Below are 13,906 nucleotides of genomic sequence, written 5' to 3' on the forward strand. Positions count from 1 at the left end.
TTCTGCAAATTGTTTTTTATTTAATAAACTGTATATATAGCTTCCATAGTAACATATGCACATATAGAAATCTTATTCTTGAATGTTTGAAAGAACTTCAAAGTATCAAAGTGTATCATAAATGATTTCCTCTCTAAGGCTTTCAAGATGACTACTAGTTTATTTTTCTTTGTGATGTTATCAACAATGTTGTAATAAAACATTCCAGTATTTTTTTTTTTTTAAAACACAACTATTTTTATGGAATAATTTCCTAGAAATTATATTGCTGACTTAAAGGACAAGTATATTGATTACTGGTAGTTTTTAGGCCCATAGTTTTTAATAGCAACTTTGAAAACAGGGAAAAACCCAAACCTCAGGTTTTCTTAACCTAATTTACAAAGCCATAGTTTTAGTAAAAATATCCAAATTGCTGTACTGGTTGCTGCAAATGAAATGTTGCTTCTTTTATTTCATTAGTCATTTGGGATCTGCTTTAGAAATAAATTAGATTCTTATATAGCCTCTTTAGTTCCTTAGCTTAATATCTGGCTAAAAAAGTAATGCTATATTCCTTTTTTTTTTAAAAAAGTACTCAACTAATAGCTCAACTTAATCTTTAGCCTATAATCGTTTTTAGAAGGAAAAGAAAGTAAGTTTTAGAAAACCTTTGTGTTCCATCTTTTGTCAGTTATTTTTCTAATCTAGTGGTTCTCAACTGGAGCAATTTTGCCCCTCAGAAGAGATCTGGCCATGTTTGGAGACATTTTTGCTTATCACACTGGGGATGGGATGGGGTGGTGCTATTGGCACCACCCACTTCTACTAGTGGGTAGAAGCCAGGGATGCTGCTTAATAATCTTACAATGCACATGACAGTCCCTGACAACAAAGAATTATGTGGCCAAAAATGTCAAGAGTGTTGAGGTTGAGAAACCCTACTGTAATTCTCTCTCTTCTAATGTTAACTCATTACCAAAAAAGTAACCCTGGAGGGGGCTGGCCCGGTGGCTCAGGCGGTTAGAGCTCCATGCTCCTAACTCCGATGGCTGTCAGTTCGATTCCCACATGGGCCAGTGGGCTCTCAACCACAAGGTTGCCAGTTCAATTCCTTGACTCTCGCAAGGGATGGTGGGCTCCGCCCCCTGCAACTAAGATTGAACACGGCACCCTGAGCTGAGCTGCTGCTGAGCTCCCAGATGGCTCAATTGGTTGAAGCGCGGGCTCTCAACCACAAGGTTGCCGGTTCGACTCCCACAAATGATGGTGGGCTGTGTCCCCTGCAACTAGCAATGCAACTGGACCTGGAGCTGAGCTGCACCCTCCACAACTAAGACTGAAAGGACAACAACTTGAAGCTGAACGGCACCCTCCACAACTAAGATTGAAAGGACAACAACTTGACTTGGAAAAAAAAGTCCTGGAAGTACACACTGTTCTCCAATAAAGTCCTAAAAAAAAGTAACCCTAGAAAATTGTCCAGTACTGACTTTAGAGTCTCTTATTTTCCTGGTATAGTAGTTCTCAAGATGTGGTCTGGGTAAGTCTGGGATGATATCATAAAATTAGTCTTTTCTTAAACTAGCGATTAAAGAAATTTGCCACACTCCTCACTAATATTATTTTTTTCTTTTGGAAAGTAGCTATCCTTCTATAAATATGTTATTCTTATTAACACGTAATGGATTAGTACTTTAAAATAAATTATTAAATATCCTTAAATTTCTCACTTCTAATTTCAAATATAGAAAATATTAATAGTGATAAACGCCTAGGTTCTGAGACCAAAAAGTTTGAGAATCACTGAGTAATTGCAGACTGCAAAAAGGGAGTCCTAGGGCTCTTGATTACTTCCAGCAATCATTATTGGGTCATATCGAAGCTGAAAACTAATAACCTGTGTCCTAGTTTATGAAAGAATGATAAAACTGGTCTCTTCATGTTTCAGAAGGATATACTGAGGATGTGTAGAGCTTCATAAAAATTGATAATTTGTGATGAGATAATGTAAGTACTCTTAACTTCTGTGACTGAATGACTAGATAAACTGAAAATCTGAACTTTAAAGTTTAGTATGTATAACCAGTTCTTTTCTAAAACTTTGCCATCATTCTATTTTAATTTTGAGAGGTTATTTTCTGTTCTGTTGGAGGGCTTCCAATTTTCTTTTCAGCTGTACACTAATTACTAGTCAAAGTAAAACCATCTTACATAGTCTACTCTCAGAATGCCAAATTATAAAATAGGCTTTTGGCTATAAATATAGTATTAATTTTAGACTGTCTGTATAGTTTCTTATTGCATATAGCAAACACACATCTAATGCCTTCCAGCTCAATTCAGAATCATCACAATTTTGTTAGTCTGGAAATTAGACACATCTGTTATGATCTTTAAATGGCAACCAGGCATGTAGTTCATGCAAAATTTTCTCTCTTGTACATAACATGCTTACAGAGTCTAAATTCAGTAGTGAGGGAGTGGAAACTCACTTTAGGGAAATCATGTTCTGCATAAAGACCTGATAAGAAATGTTGTAACAGATAGCAACTCTGCAAAGGACAGTTACAGCAGTACAGTTACTCCTAAATTCTCGAACTGAGGAAAAAATGTCTTACTGTGTGATTCTTCCAATGAGTAATTCTCTCATTAGTATATTAAAAAGAATGTATTCAAGCAATAAAAGTCTACTTCAAAATAGTTCTAGCTTACTGACTTCTTAAATAAACAAAATTCACATGTGGATTTTTTCCCACTATATTATGTGTTTTTGGTTTTCCTTATAATTGTAAAATGTCAAGCTACATTATAAAAACAAATCAAATTTAATGGCAAAATATAGTATCTTCTTTGACTTAGGACTAATCTTTGGCCACATCACTATACTCATTAAATACCAACTTCAGTGCGCTGAAAAGGGAAAAAGAGAAGTGGAAAGCCAAAGGTTTTATAGTTTTCAAGACTGTTCCGACTCCTGGCTAAGGATCTGAGGTAGTAAAAAATGAAACTAACTGAACTAAGCTTTTGAATTAGCAATAAACTATTCAAGTTTTTTATGGTGCCATCAGTACTCAGAATTGAAGGATGACTAATAGTAATCACAGGACAATACTCGGGAAGAGACCAAAACTTTCCCACAGCAAAAGAATGTAACTCTCATACAAGAAACAACACGAAAATCAAAATATTATATCTAGAAAATACATATGGAAACAAAGTATAATTTTACAAGATTCAGATTTTTCCTCTTTCATCATAAATCAACTTTATTTGTCAAAATGGCTCTTGACAATAAACAACAATAAAACAGTATATTACAAAAAGACAGAAAACCTCAACTTCTGGTAAAGCAGTCAGCTGAAGTTTAGAACAGATACTGTACTTATTTTTTTAAGCAAGTGGATGTTTATATAAAGAGAGAATTTATATTTTCTCTATCTTTTGAGACTTGGTAGAATTGTGACTAATTTTGTAGATATACTATCACAGCTAACTTTAATCTAAATGCTATCCTGAAATTCAAAACAAATAAAAAACCTCTCATGTTCCTGCTGAAAAACCCTAAGCCCAAACTTTGACAGAAATGAAGTTTATACTGTATCTACATAATATACCTGAGTGTTTTCAAAGATGATCAAATCTATGGCCTTACACAAGGAAAAAAATACCTCTCAACATACTTCAATACTTTAATTATTTTAAATAGTGAAACTCATAAGCCAAACTCCATTTGAAACATCAATACCTTAAAAATAGCTTTATACTTTTCTGAGAACCTTAAGAGCCTACCTGTAAAAAGAATAACGGTGACAGTGAGCCTCTGGGAAGCTCAAAGTAAGTCTGTTCTAATCATGCAGCAAAGTTAACTTAAACATGAAAACTTCTAAGTTTCTGAAGTTGATACTTCTACAGACTGCTAGGATTTTACTCCCTTAAAATGTTGAGAACAATTATTATTATTGATATAAAGATCTTATCTTTGCAGTGTGCTCAGAAAACGTAGATTTGTCTAGAATGTGATGCATTTTCATTGTTTTTCCTACCTTTGTCATTTCCTCCCCTAAAACTGCATTTAGAAAGTAAAAGAACATAATCAAAATACAAACATACTATATAAAAGACATTAAAAATAATATTATAAAAGTATCTTAAAATGTGAAATACTTGCTGAAGCAAGGTCTAAGAAACATTTCAAACTCAGTGATAGCTTATCCAAAACATCTTTAACAACTAGTGTCCTGGCTTTAGTATGACAAGGAACAGGAGTATACTAGGACTGACTACAGAGTAGATTATTCCCAGGCTTCCCACTAATTTTAAACTTTAAGTTTGCCTTAGAAATATGTCCTTCTCATGAATATCACAATGTGTTACAGTTAGTTGTCTCTGTTTGGTACATAATAGGCATTTAATGTAAGATTGTATCTGTATACTCAACCGTTGTAGCAAGCCCAGTGAAGTGCTGTGTATCCATGATTGTCTGCTATGGCTGGACTGGCGTCCACAGATGCTGCTGACTGCAAAAGGGCTCCAAGAACACCAATGTGTCCACAGGCAGCTGACAAGTGTATAGGTGTCCGGCCCCTGCTATCCCGAAATAAGCACTTAGCACCATGCTGAAGTAACGCATCTACACATTCTTCATGGCCTGTAACTGCCTGAAAGAAACATTATTTGCATGTAGGTGAATCCATTATGTTGGGCACTACATAACCAAAATATAGCTAATTCAAAATTTTTAAGCCCACATTCCCCATATCCTTTTGCCACACAAGACACTTACCATTTTTTTGAGTAATTCAGTATTTTTATTGGAAATGACTTAAAGATTCAGTTAAAGCAGCAACTTTGTCAAAATATAAGTAGTATGAAAAATAGGAATAGAGGAACTTATGATTCAATGAAAATGACATCTTAAAGGTGAAAAGGTTGAGACAAAAATGTTTAAGAAAACAGTTCTGATAACCTAAAAAATTAAAGTTGACATTACTCAAGGTTTTAGGGTTTAAAAATATCCCCCAATATTGTTGTTCTTTGGATTAAATTATGCTCTGGAGTTGTTTAAAATTAGCACTCAAAAACTAAGATACTGAAAGAAAGGGCAAAGATTATTTGGTGAAAATTTAATGAAGGAAAATAAACACAGCCTGTTTTAGGTAAAATGAGGTTTTAAAAACTTCTTGAAAGGAAACGCTTACCCCTCTGTGCAGTGCTGTCCTTCCCCATTTATCTTTGGCATCTACATTTGCTCCTTTGTTCAGCAGCAAGTAAACACAGTCTGTGTGCCCGTTGAGAACAGACAGCATCAGAGGAGTCCTGAGCAACAGCAGAACAGGCTCAATGTTACCACTTGGGACTCCACTCCATGAAAAAGCGTTCCACAGTGTGCTGGCCTGGCCTGTTTTCTAAACATGCCTTTCTATGATGCAGCATTAAAACATACTTAAATTAAAAAAACTGTACCTGTTACTCAGTTATGCAATATGACAGACTTACTAAAATAGGGGCAAAAGTATAAAGATGAACAAACATCCTGAAAATAATTTTAAAATTATTAAAACTTACTGTCCATTTCCATCTTGAATATCTACGGCATTCTGTGGTTCTGCGTTTCCTATTAGTAGTCGTAAGCATTCTGAATGACCATTTGTTGCTGGAAAGTGATAGTTAAAAATTTTAGTAACATATATAACAAAATAAAAATGGCCATCTTAGAATACATTTTCTAGATATAATTTTGGGACAGTTTCATTGAATTTAATAGGCAAGAAAGAAAAATATCTATAGATACAAAGGTTTCTATCGCCCTTGTTGACTAAGCCAAAGAGATATAAATTCGTGGTAAATCACCGCCATAGCCATGCCTCATCATCTGCCCTAATAAATTGCTCATTTTATTAAGCTCTCTTGTGGTGGCAAAGTGGTCAGGGAATGTGGCCTGCCTCCAGCCAAGGGATGAAATCATGATTAGATTATATCAATCACAACAACTCCATTCTCCTTTGCCAGTGACTGGCCTCAAGATGAGCCCTGGCCCAGTTTTGACTACCGAGATGTTAAGAAGTCTGGAGGGCTTCTGGGAAATATTTCTATCCCTGATAATGAAGAGTCTTCCCTCTTTCCTGCTTTTAAATGTGCTACTATAAAGCAGCAGCAGCCATTCTACAACATGAGTGCAAAGGCAAGGGAATCCAGCAGTTTTCAGAGTGCTGACACTACTGCAGAATCAACCACCCCTGAAACTGCCTCCATCTCTGGACACTTAATGTGACTTAAGCCACTTTTCAGTTGTGTACTATAATTCCAATTCACTTCCATAAAAAAATCTCAGTGTCCTTTGCATGCCTTATGAGTAAGATGCTCCCTAGCAGACCTCCAAATGTGGCAGGCATCTAGAGAGCCAAGGTTGCATTTACTGACTAGGTAGGCCTTAATAATAATCTGTAGCTCTTTAAGTGGCTAAGACTTATAGAGTATATGGCACTGGTTAGCTCCTTCTGAGGCACTGGCTAGTGTCTTGGTTCAACATTTATCTAAGAGTGCAAACACTCCACAAGAACTTTAAAATTAACTCTGCAAATGATCTGTACTTAAACATTTTCAAATTGCAGAGTGATATATAACCTCATTCTTTTTAGAACAGAAAATGATAGTATTTTGACCTCTTATTCTTATCAGATAGCAGTTTATATTCATATAATTATTAGGAGTTTTAATCCATTATTAAAATGATCTTTGAGCCCTTCTTGAATATCTGATTGTTTCTGAAAGGCTGCTCTGGAGTAGCAGCGGTGTTACCTAGTCTTCTAAAACGCAAGCTTCCCAAAGAACTAGAAGCAAAGTCCAAGCCTATATTCAAAGGTGTCCTTAAGGATCACTCTACCAAAAAAAAGCAGATTAAGTGAAATGAATCTTATCATATAAAGGGGGCCTATTAGGGATGATAAAAATTCTTGGCTAAGACTTCTGCCAGTGTACCAGTCTTGGTTATTTAAAGTGAATACTGCCTTGCAGTGATTCATGCAGAGAGCTGTGAATCTGCATCTGCTGGGTATACACAGAGGGCACCAAGTCATCATAATGACATGGTTAAGTGCTTTTATACTTTCACACATCCGCAATATCATAAAATCATATGGGGACGTCCCAGTGGCTCAGGTGGTTGGAGCGCTGTGCTCCTAATGCTGAGGTCGCTGGTTCGATTCCCACGTGGACTAGTGAGCTGCACCCTCTAGAGCTAAAATTGTGAACAACAGCTCTCCCAGGAACTGGGCTGCCATGAGCAGCCGGAGGTTGGCATGAGTTGCCGTGGGCCAGCGTGAGCTGCCATGAGCGGAGAGCAGCCAGTGTGAGTGGCTGGCAGCCGGCGAGAGCTGCTGTGAACTGCTGTGAGTGGCCAACCAACAGTTGAAGACCAACTGCCTCAGTCGGGGAGAGCACAAGGCTCATAATACCAGCATGGGCCAGGGAGCTGTGTCCTACACAAATAGACTGAGAAACAGCGGCTTCAAATGGAGAGGGGCAGGGAGGTGGAAGAAGGGGGAAAAAAAAGAAATCCTTTAAAAAAAAATAAAATCATGTAGTTCTTGCATAAAGTCGATGCTTTATAACTGCTGTTTAAAAAATGTTTAATACAGTACCCTAGTACAGTAAGTCAAAATGTTCATTAATTATTAAACGAAAGCACACACTTATCTAAAAAAATTCCCATCACAAAGAAATAAAAAATATTGCACTGTTTTTCTGATAAAGTACTTCAGAAGTCAGACCTACATAAATCCAGTTTCTAAGGTAGATAATGATTTTACCATTTAGAACATGGTAGGAAGTACTAATGGGGAGAAAAGGGCAGAAAGACAAAGCAGAAAAGTCAAACTGAAAAACGAACTAAATTGAAAAAGAAAAGAGTATTAGGTAGAAAGTGGTAAATGAAATCATGCATATTATTTGACATACCTGCCGCATGGATAGGAGTTCTCTTCAAAATGTAATCTTTTACTAAGATTGAGGCTCCCTGATTAATAAGTACATCCACACATTCAACATGGCCCTTGAATGCTGCAAGATCTAAGGGTGTTCTTCCACTACTATTTCTCACATCAAGATCTAACAAAGACTGTACTAACACTTCCAGTGCTTGATGGTGACCATGATAGGCCTAGGGAGAAATAAAAATATAAATTAAAACAATACATATTTAGACTGACTTCTCAGATACCTTAGGAAACATAAAGGAATCAAGCAAATTTGTCTTCACGTTGTTATATTTGAGATAATCCAAAATTTCTGTATGGAGAATTCAGACTGTTACCTACAAATTTTTAATATAATCAAGTAGTTGATTACGGTGTTAAGGAATGGGTATTCTGTAAATAATAAAAATTCAAATGACATGTGATCTTTTCATGAGTATACCACGACTAGTTGATGGCAGACATTCAACGGGTATGTGACATGGATTCAATTAAAACTTTTGCTCTAAGTCTACGATTCCAAAGCCTGTGTTTTTAATCACAGTTCAGTGCTCTCCTTTACTCCTGATAAAATTACTTAAATTACAGAGACAGCCAGCAACTGAAGTTAAGCTAGTACCTGAGTCCTGATTTCTCAAATTCCCTGTAATACGCCGTATCTCAAAAGTAAACACTTCTTTTAGCACAAAAATATTTAGACTAAGCCTTGCTTGAATAACTGCCACGTGCCAGGCACTGTCCTAGTTGTACAACAGAGCAAGAAGATTTAAAGGTTTGTCAGATTAAAGCCTCCTTCTTTACCTAGTTTGATAAAAGAGCTTTCCAGATAATTCATTTAAAAAATAAACATGCCAACTGAGCATCTATTATTCTCGTTGGACTAGATGCTGAACAGGACATAAAACAATAACAAGATACAGTTCTGGCAACAAAGGATGTTTTCTCTAGTTCATTCATACTGACCATTTGTAGCTAAGGGACTTTCACAAGTCATTTTCTCATAACCATTCAGACCTGAGTCTTTAGTTTAGCAGGCTGGTAAGTGATCACATGTGAACTTTTCATTGGGAATTGAAAAATGTAAAATTCTACCACACTTGAGCTAAATCTCACCTGCTCCTAATTTGAAAAAAAGATACTTAGCTAGGAAAGGGCCCCCCACTGCATCAAAGGGCTGGAAAGCCGTATCTTGTGGAAAAATGTCAAAGTACCAGCAAGACGTAAAGTGCTCTAAGCGTTACTGATTGTTTTGATATTTCTGACTACCGACAAGCTTGACTACTTCAAAGATTAAAGTGACTAGAGATCACTGAACTCTACTGTCCTGGGATCACATCTAACCGTGCTCCTTAATATGCTACTAAAAGAATGAACTTTGATAAACACAGTATACACAGAAGATAGTATAAAAAGAAGGGAAAAAAACAAGGATGACTGGGAGCCGTGATGATTTGCCACAGCGGTCTTCCCCTCATGAAGTCCTTGTATAGGACTGAGACGAGGAACTTGTATGCCCAGTATGTGCAAGATAGGAACCAAGATCAGTTTCCCTAAGCCTCAAATCAGTGTGTTTTCACTGCATCAAATTGTCCTGGATTGGAAGAGTTTGGAAACAAAAAAATATCACTTCAGCTAATTTCTGAAAACTTCCTACAAATAGATACAAAATGCGTAAGTAGAGGTATAATTGCATTTCATTGAACCTAATACCTACATTACAAAATTGTTTCCATTTCAGCTTAAAAACACTATTCAGCCCACTCATGTCACAGCATCACTATTCACAATAGCCATAAAGTAAAAACTAGTAAAAAGAAAAAACAAAACAAAACTGTAGTTTTTGAGATAACATATTCCAAAACTTGGCAAAGTGCTTAGTCCGGCACCTAGGAAGTGCTCAAGAAAGGACAGTGCGATTATTTTAAGAATGATGATGATGTGAAAATTGCCTAGCCATCTGCTCAGACTTCATTTCTTGCCACCAGTAGTAAAATGGCTATTTTCTCCATGCTGGCTTTGTCCTTTTTTTTGACTTATTTACTATGCAAGTCTGGGAGAGTAGATAGCATTTCCAAAGATGCAAAGGGCAAGGAAGCAGGAAGCTTCAGCATGCCTTCTTAGTTATTTAGAACATGGTAGGAAGTTCTAGTGGGGATAAATAGACAGAAACACAAAGCAGAAAAGTCAATGTACATGTGTCAGTGCTGGAAAATATGCAAGGAGGACATTGAGATAAAAAATAATAGCATATGTGAGAAGAAAAAAACTAAATGGTCACTGAACTTGTAGTGACCTACACTAACATCAGTATATACTCCTACAAGCACTTAGAATCAGGTCACACAAACCGCTAGTGACAGTATCCAAGTCTCCTGCATCTCAAAACTGTCCCTCCCCCCAAGTGTCACATGCTTTGTTTCAAAAATAAATTCTTCCTTCAGCACAGAAAGAACTAGTGGGGTCTGCTTGAAATTTTCTAAGGTAAATGTATCCCTATATTTGATTTAAAGAATCATCACAGTCTCTCCTAATTTTCTCCTCTTAGTGACTGACATCAAGGGGGAAAATCCAGAGGCATCTTAAGCTAGAAGGGACACCAACAGATCATGTAGCCAAGTCCTAGAACACGAGCAAGCAAAGGACCAGTGAACACACATCTAGTTAGTGCCCCAAGATCACAAAGTAAGCTAAAAGCTATAGAAGTAAGACAGAAATTATAGTTCTTATACCATGTGCTTGGCAAGTTAGAAGCTGTTCCACTATGGCAGTGCATTTTTAATATTAATTTAAATTTTTGTTTTCTTTGTCCTTTCTTAAATGGCAGTGCATTTTTAAATTCACATTACAGGTATCTCCTCTCCCTTAAAGTAGGCTTTGGGGGAAGCCCAAAGAGTACTTTTAAAAACAAAACAAAACAAAACAAAACGTAAAAGTGCATTCAAGAATTCTCTGAAGTAAGAAAATTCTAAAAATTTTAATTCCATGACCATCATGACATGGACGAAAAGTTCTGGGTACTAGTTTGAAGCAACACAAACAGATATATTTCCAGTAAGCCAGCCATCAAGTTGGCCGTGAAGACAGTACTCACAGCCAAGTGCAAAGGGCTTATTGTTGCTCTATTATCTGAATCACTCAGCATGTCCGTTCCGGAGGTTTCCATTAACTGAGAAAGAAAAGCATTTTAAATGTCAGAAATGATACTTTTAGATATAGTATAGTAGTCATTCCTGCTCCATCCCCCCAAGTTAAAATCCATTTTAGAGTATACACTGATACTTGAATATGAATTTAAAAATGTCAGACCCTTATATTATGAAAACTAAACTCAGCAAGCTTATAGATGAGATCATCCTGACAGTGTGGTCAAGACCACAGACGAAGAGTTTCGAGGGAGGACTATAAACTAAAAGCTTGAGGGAAATGCTATTTAATTACTACCAAGAGCAAACCTCCCCTCCCCCTGTATACAAGATGTCTGTCACTATCTTTGTTCCAAGGAATGTGGAAAACAGGCTTCAGCGCTAGTGAAAGCAAATAAGTAACTATAATTGCCTGAACAGTAGCGGGTAAACTGACGAATACTTACAACATCTAAAGGAGTTTCACTTGCAATCTGAAATAAAATTTAAAATTAAAATATTTAGTTTAGGAAATATTCATATACATAAAAGAGATAAATGTCAACTACATGTCTCTATTTACATAGGGCTTTGTTAAATTCCATTCTGAAGCTGTGCTTCCTTTGCCTCCCAAATTAAGTCTTTTACGTAAACAATTGTACAATGTAATAGACCACAATTTTATACACATAAGTCTGAGATTTTAATGATACCATAATAACCTAGGGAAATATATTATTTCTGTAGCAGGGGTCTAAATGCTATATTAAATATGTCAACCTCCTTTTTTTCCTTTTACATCCACTCTCCTTGAATTTTATTTCCCCTTGAAGGGAGGCAGCGTGTAATATGTATAATTTATAAGGTGAGTCTAAATAAAAAAACCTTTCACTTGAAGCATCAGTTACACACTTGAGAATCTTTTATTAGGTTGGTGCGAAAGTAACTGCAGTTTAAAAGGTTAAAAATAATTGCAAAAACAATTACTTTCTCACCAACCTAACAATTTGTCCTCACTTTCTCCTGGTTTGGCAAAATTGCGTGAATGGTTTATGTATTTAAGAATGAGACCATAGTTGAAATAAAAAGTTCATTTGCAGAAGTAGAGTCTCCCGTATCAGGAGGGACTGCTAAAAGAATGGGCCTTTCAGAATTCCCTAAATATATTGGGGGAAACTTCCTCTTACAGAACATTAGTTTCTCACGTAAGACATGGTTATATTTCTTTAGAAACTTCTGGAAAACACTTATTTAAAGGGGTAGGGGAAGTAAATGCTACAAAGTTATGGAATAATATAAGGAAAGTACATTAAGTAGCCCTATCCAGAAATTTAATTTTTTCCTTCCTTTTTGAAAAGGAATAAAGTGAGAGATATCTTATGGAGGCAAATAGGAATTTGAGAGATATATGGATTCTAAACATGATTAAATGATTAGAAAATATGCCTATGTTCCTTCCACAACCATTCCAGAGTCTTACCAGCTGAAGACACAGACGGTGACCATAGGCAGCGGAGTAATGTACTGCATTGTAGCCTTGCTTGTCTCGGATCCCTGGATTTGCATCATTTCTTAGTAAGTATTCCAGGCACCTGTACATAGTAACAACATATTCAAAATTCTAACTCCTGCATCTTAATCAGTGACTAAGAGAGACTGGAAATAAAACCTGACAGTTTTTCTTACAGCTGAGTAATGTAAAAATCATGAATGCACCTATACTACATAGTTATTTAAATGACACTGACTGTAAGTATCATAAAAATACAAACAAAATGTTGAGCATCTTCATGCAAAGAAAGTGAATACGTCCAAGTCTGTCAGCAAGCTTAGTATACCTGAGGGCTGTTTTTATAGTCCCTGTCTGTGGAACCACCTACTCCACTCACACAATGTCTGACAGGATGAAATCTTAGTGGTGAGCATCCCAGGTTGCCAAATATTACTGCTCACCTATCTGGAACACACAGTGAATGCATCTCATTAGAAAGCTCAAAAAAGGATGCAAAAAAATCTTACAAAACCAAGGTCAGAATTCAGTCCTCTTGAATTAGAGGACTGGGAATAGTATGTAAATAGTGTAAAAGTGATAGTATGTAGGTAACGAGAAAGACCTTCCCATGGGAGAAATACTTCATTCCTATTCTATTAGGTTGGTGCAAAAGTAATTGCGTTTTTTGCAATTATTTTTAACCTTTTAAACAGCAATTACTTTTGCACCAACCTAATATTAAAATATGAGAAAATTAATTTTAAAAGGTACTATAAGGTTCACAAGTTGTTATAATTTTAGTATATTTTATTGTTACTGTAGCCAAAAAAAAAAGAGTACTAAATTAGAAATTAAAAGATTTGTCTCTAGAGCTAGTTTGATACCAGTGATCTTTTCATTATTTTATTTTTATAGTGAAATGGGTTCTATTTATTCATTTGATAGATGGGGGTAGGAATCCAACTAAATAACCTAAATTCTACTAATGCTCAAATCACAAGCCCATAATTATTCAGTGATAATTTGTTTAATATTGCAATATGCCTAACTAAATATTAATTCTACTACTAGGGGAAAAAACTCTATAACCAAATACTTCTTGGTAAAAATTCAAGCTTCCAAAAACATACTGAAGTCATATAAAAACAAATAAAAAGGAACTCTGAAGCAACATAATTGCTTTTCAGTAATTCGACCACTCTTTTCAATGCCAAATTTCTTTAATGTTGAATTGCTTAAACTCCTTTAGATCTTTTAGGAATTACTTACAGAATCTGTATTTATTACAATATCCTTAATGGTAGTAAATGTTCACCCAATTAAGAGGGATTTTGATA

The 13,906-nt window shown here is 35.9% G+C and overlaps 1 protein-coding gene across 11 annotated transcripts in view; it reads right to left on the minus strand.

The window, feature by feature from the left end:
* Window positions 1-13,906, minus strand: part of ANKRD28 (ankyrin repeat domain 28) — a 145,231-nt gene that overhangs the window by 12,753 nt on the left and 118,572 nt on the right. For all 11 annotated transcript variants that reach the window (XM_081071292.1, XM_081071294.1, XM_081071293.1 and 8 more), the window contains 7 exons: window positions 12,558-12,669; window positions 11,545-11,571; window positions 11,047-11,121; window positions 7,939-8,140; window positions 5,548-5,635; window positions 5,181-5,298; window positions 4,421-4,640 (listed from right to left, as the gene is read on the minus strand). In XM_081071292.1, coding sequence (XP_080927418.1) covers window positions 4,421-4,640; window positions 5,181-5,298; window positions 5,548-5,635; window positions 7,939-8,140; window positions 11,047-11,121; window positions 11,545-11,571; window positions 12,558-12,669 — 842 coding nt within the window. The remainder of the gene's footprint in view (window positions 1-4,420; window positions 4,641-5,180; window positions 5,299-5,547; window positions 5,636-7,938; window positions 8,141-11,046; window positions 11,122-11,544; window positions 11,572-12,557; window positions 12,670-13,906) is intronic.

The sequence above is a fragment of the Rhinolophus hipposideros genome (assembly GCF_964194185.1).
Source record: "Rhinolophus hipposideros genome assembly, chromosome: 14".
Taxonomy (NCBI): Eukaryota; Metazoa; Chordata; class Mammalia; order Chiroptera; family Rhinolophidae; genus Rhinolophus; species Rhinolophus hipposideros.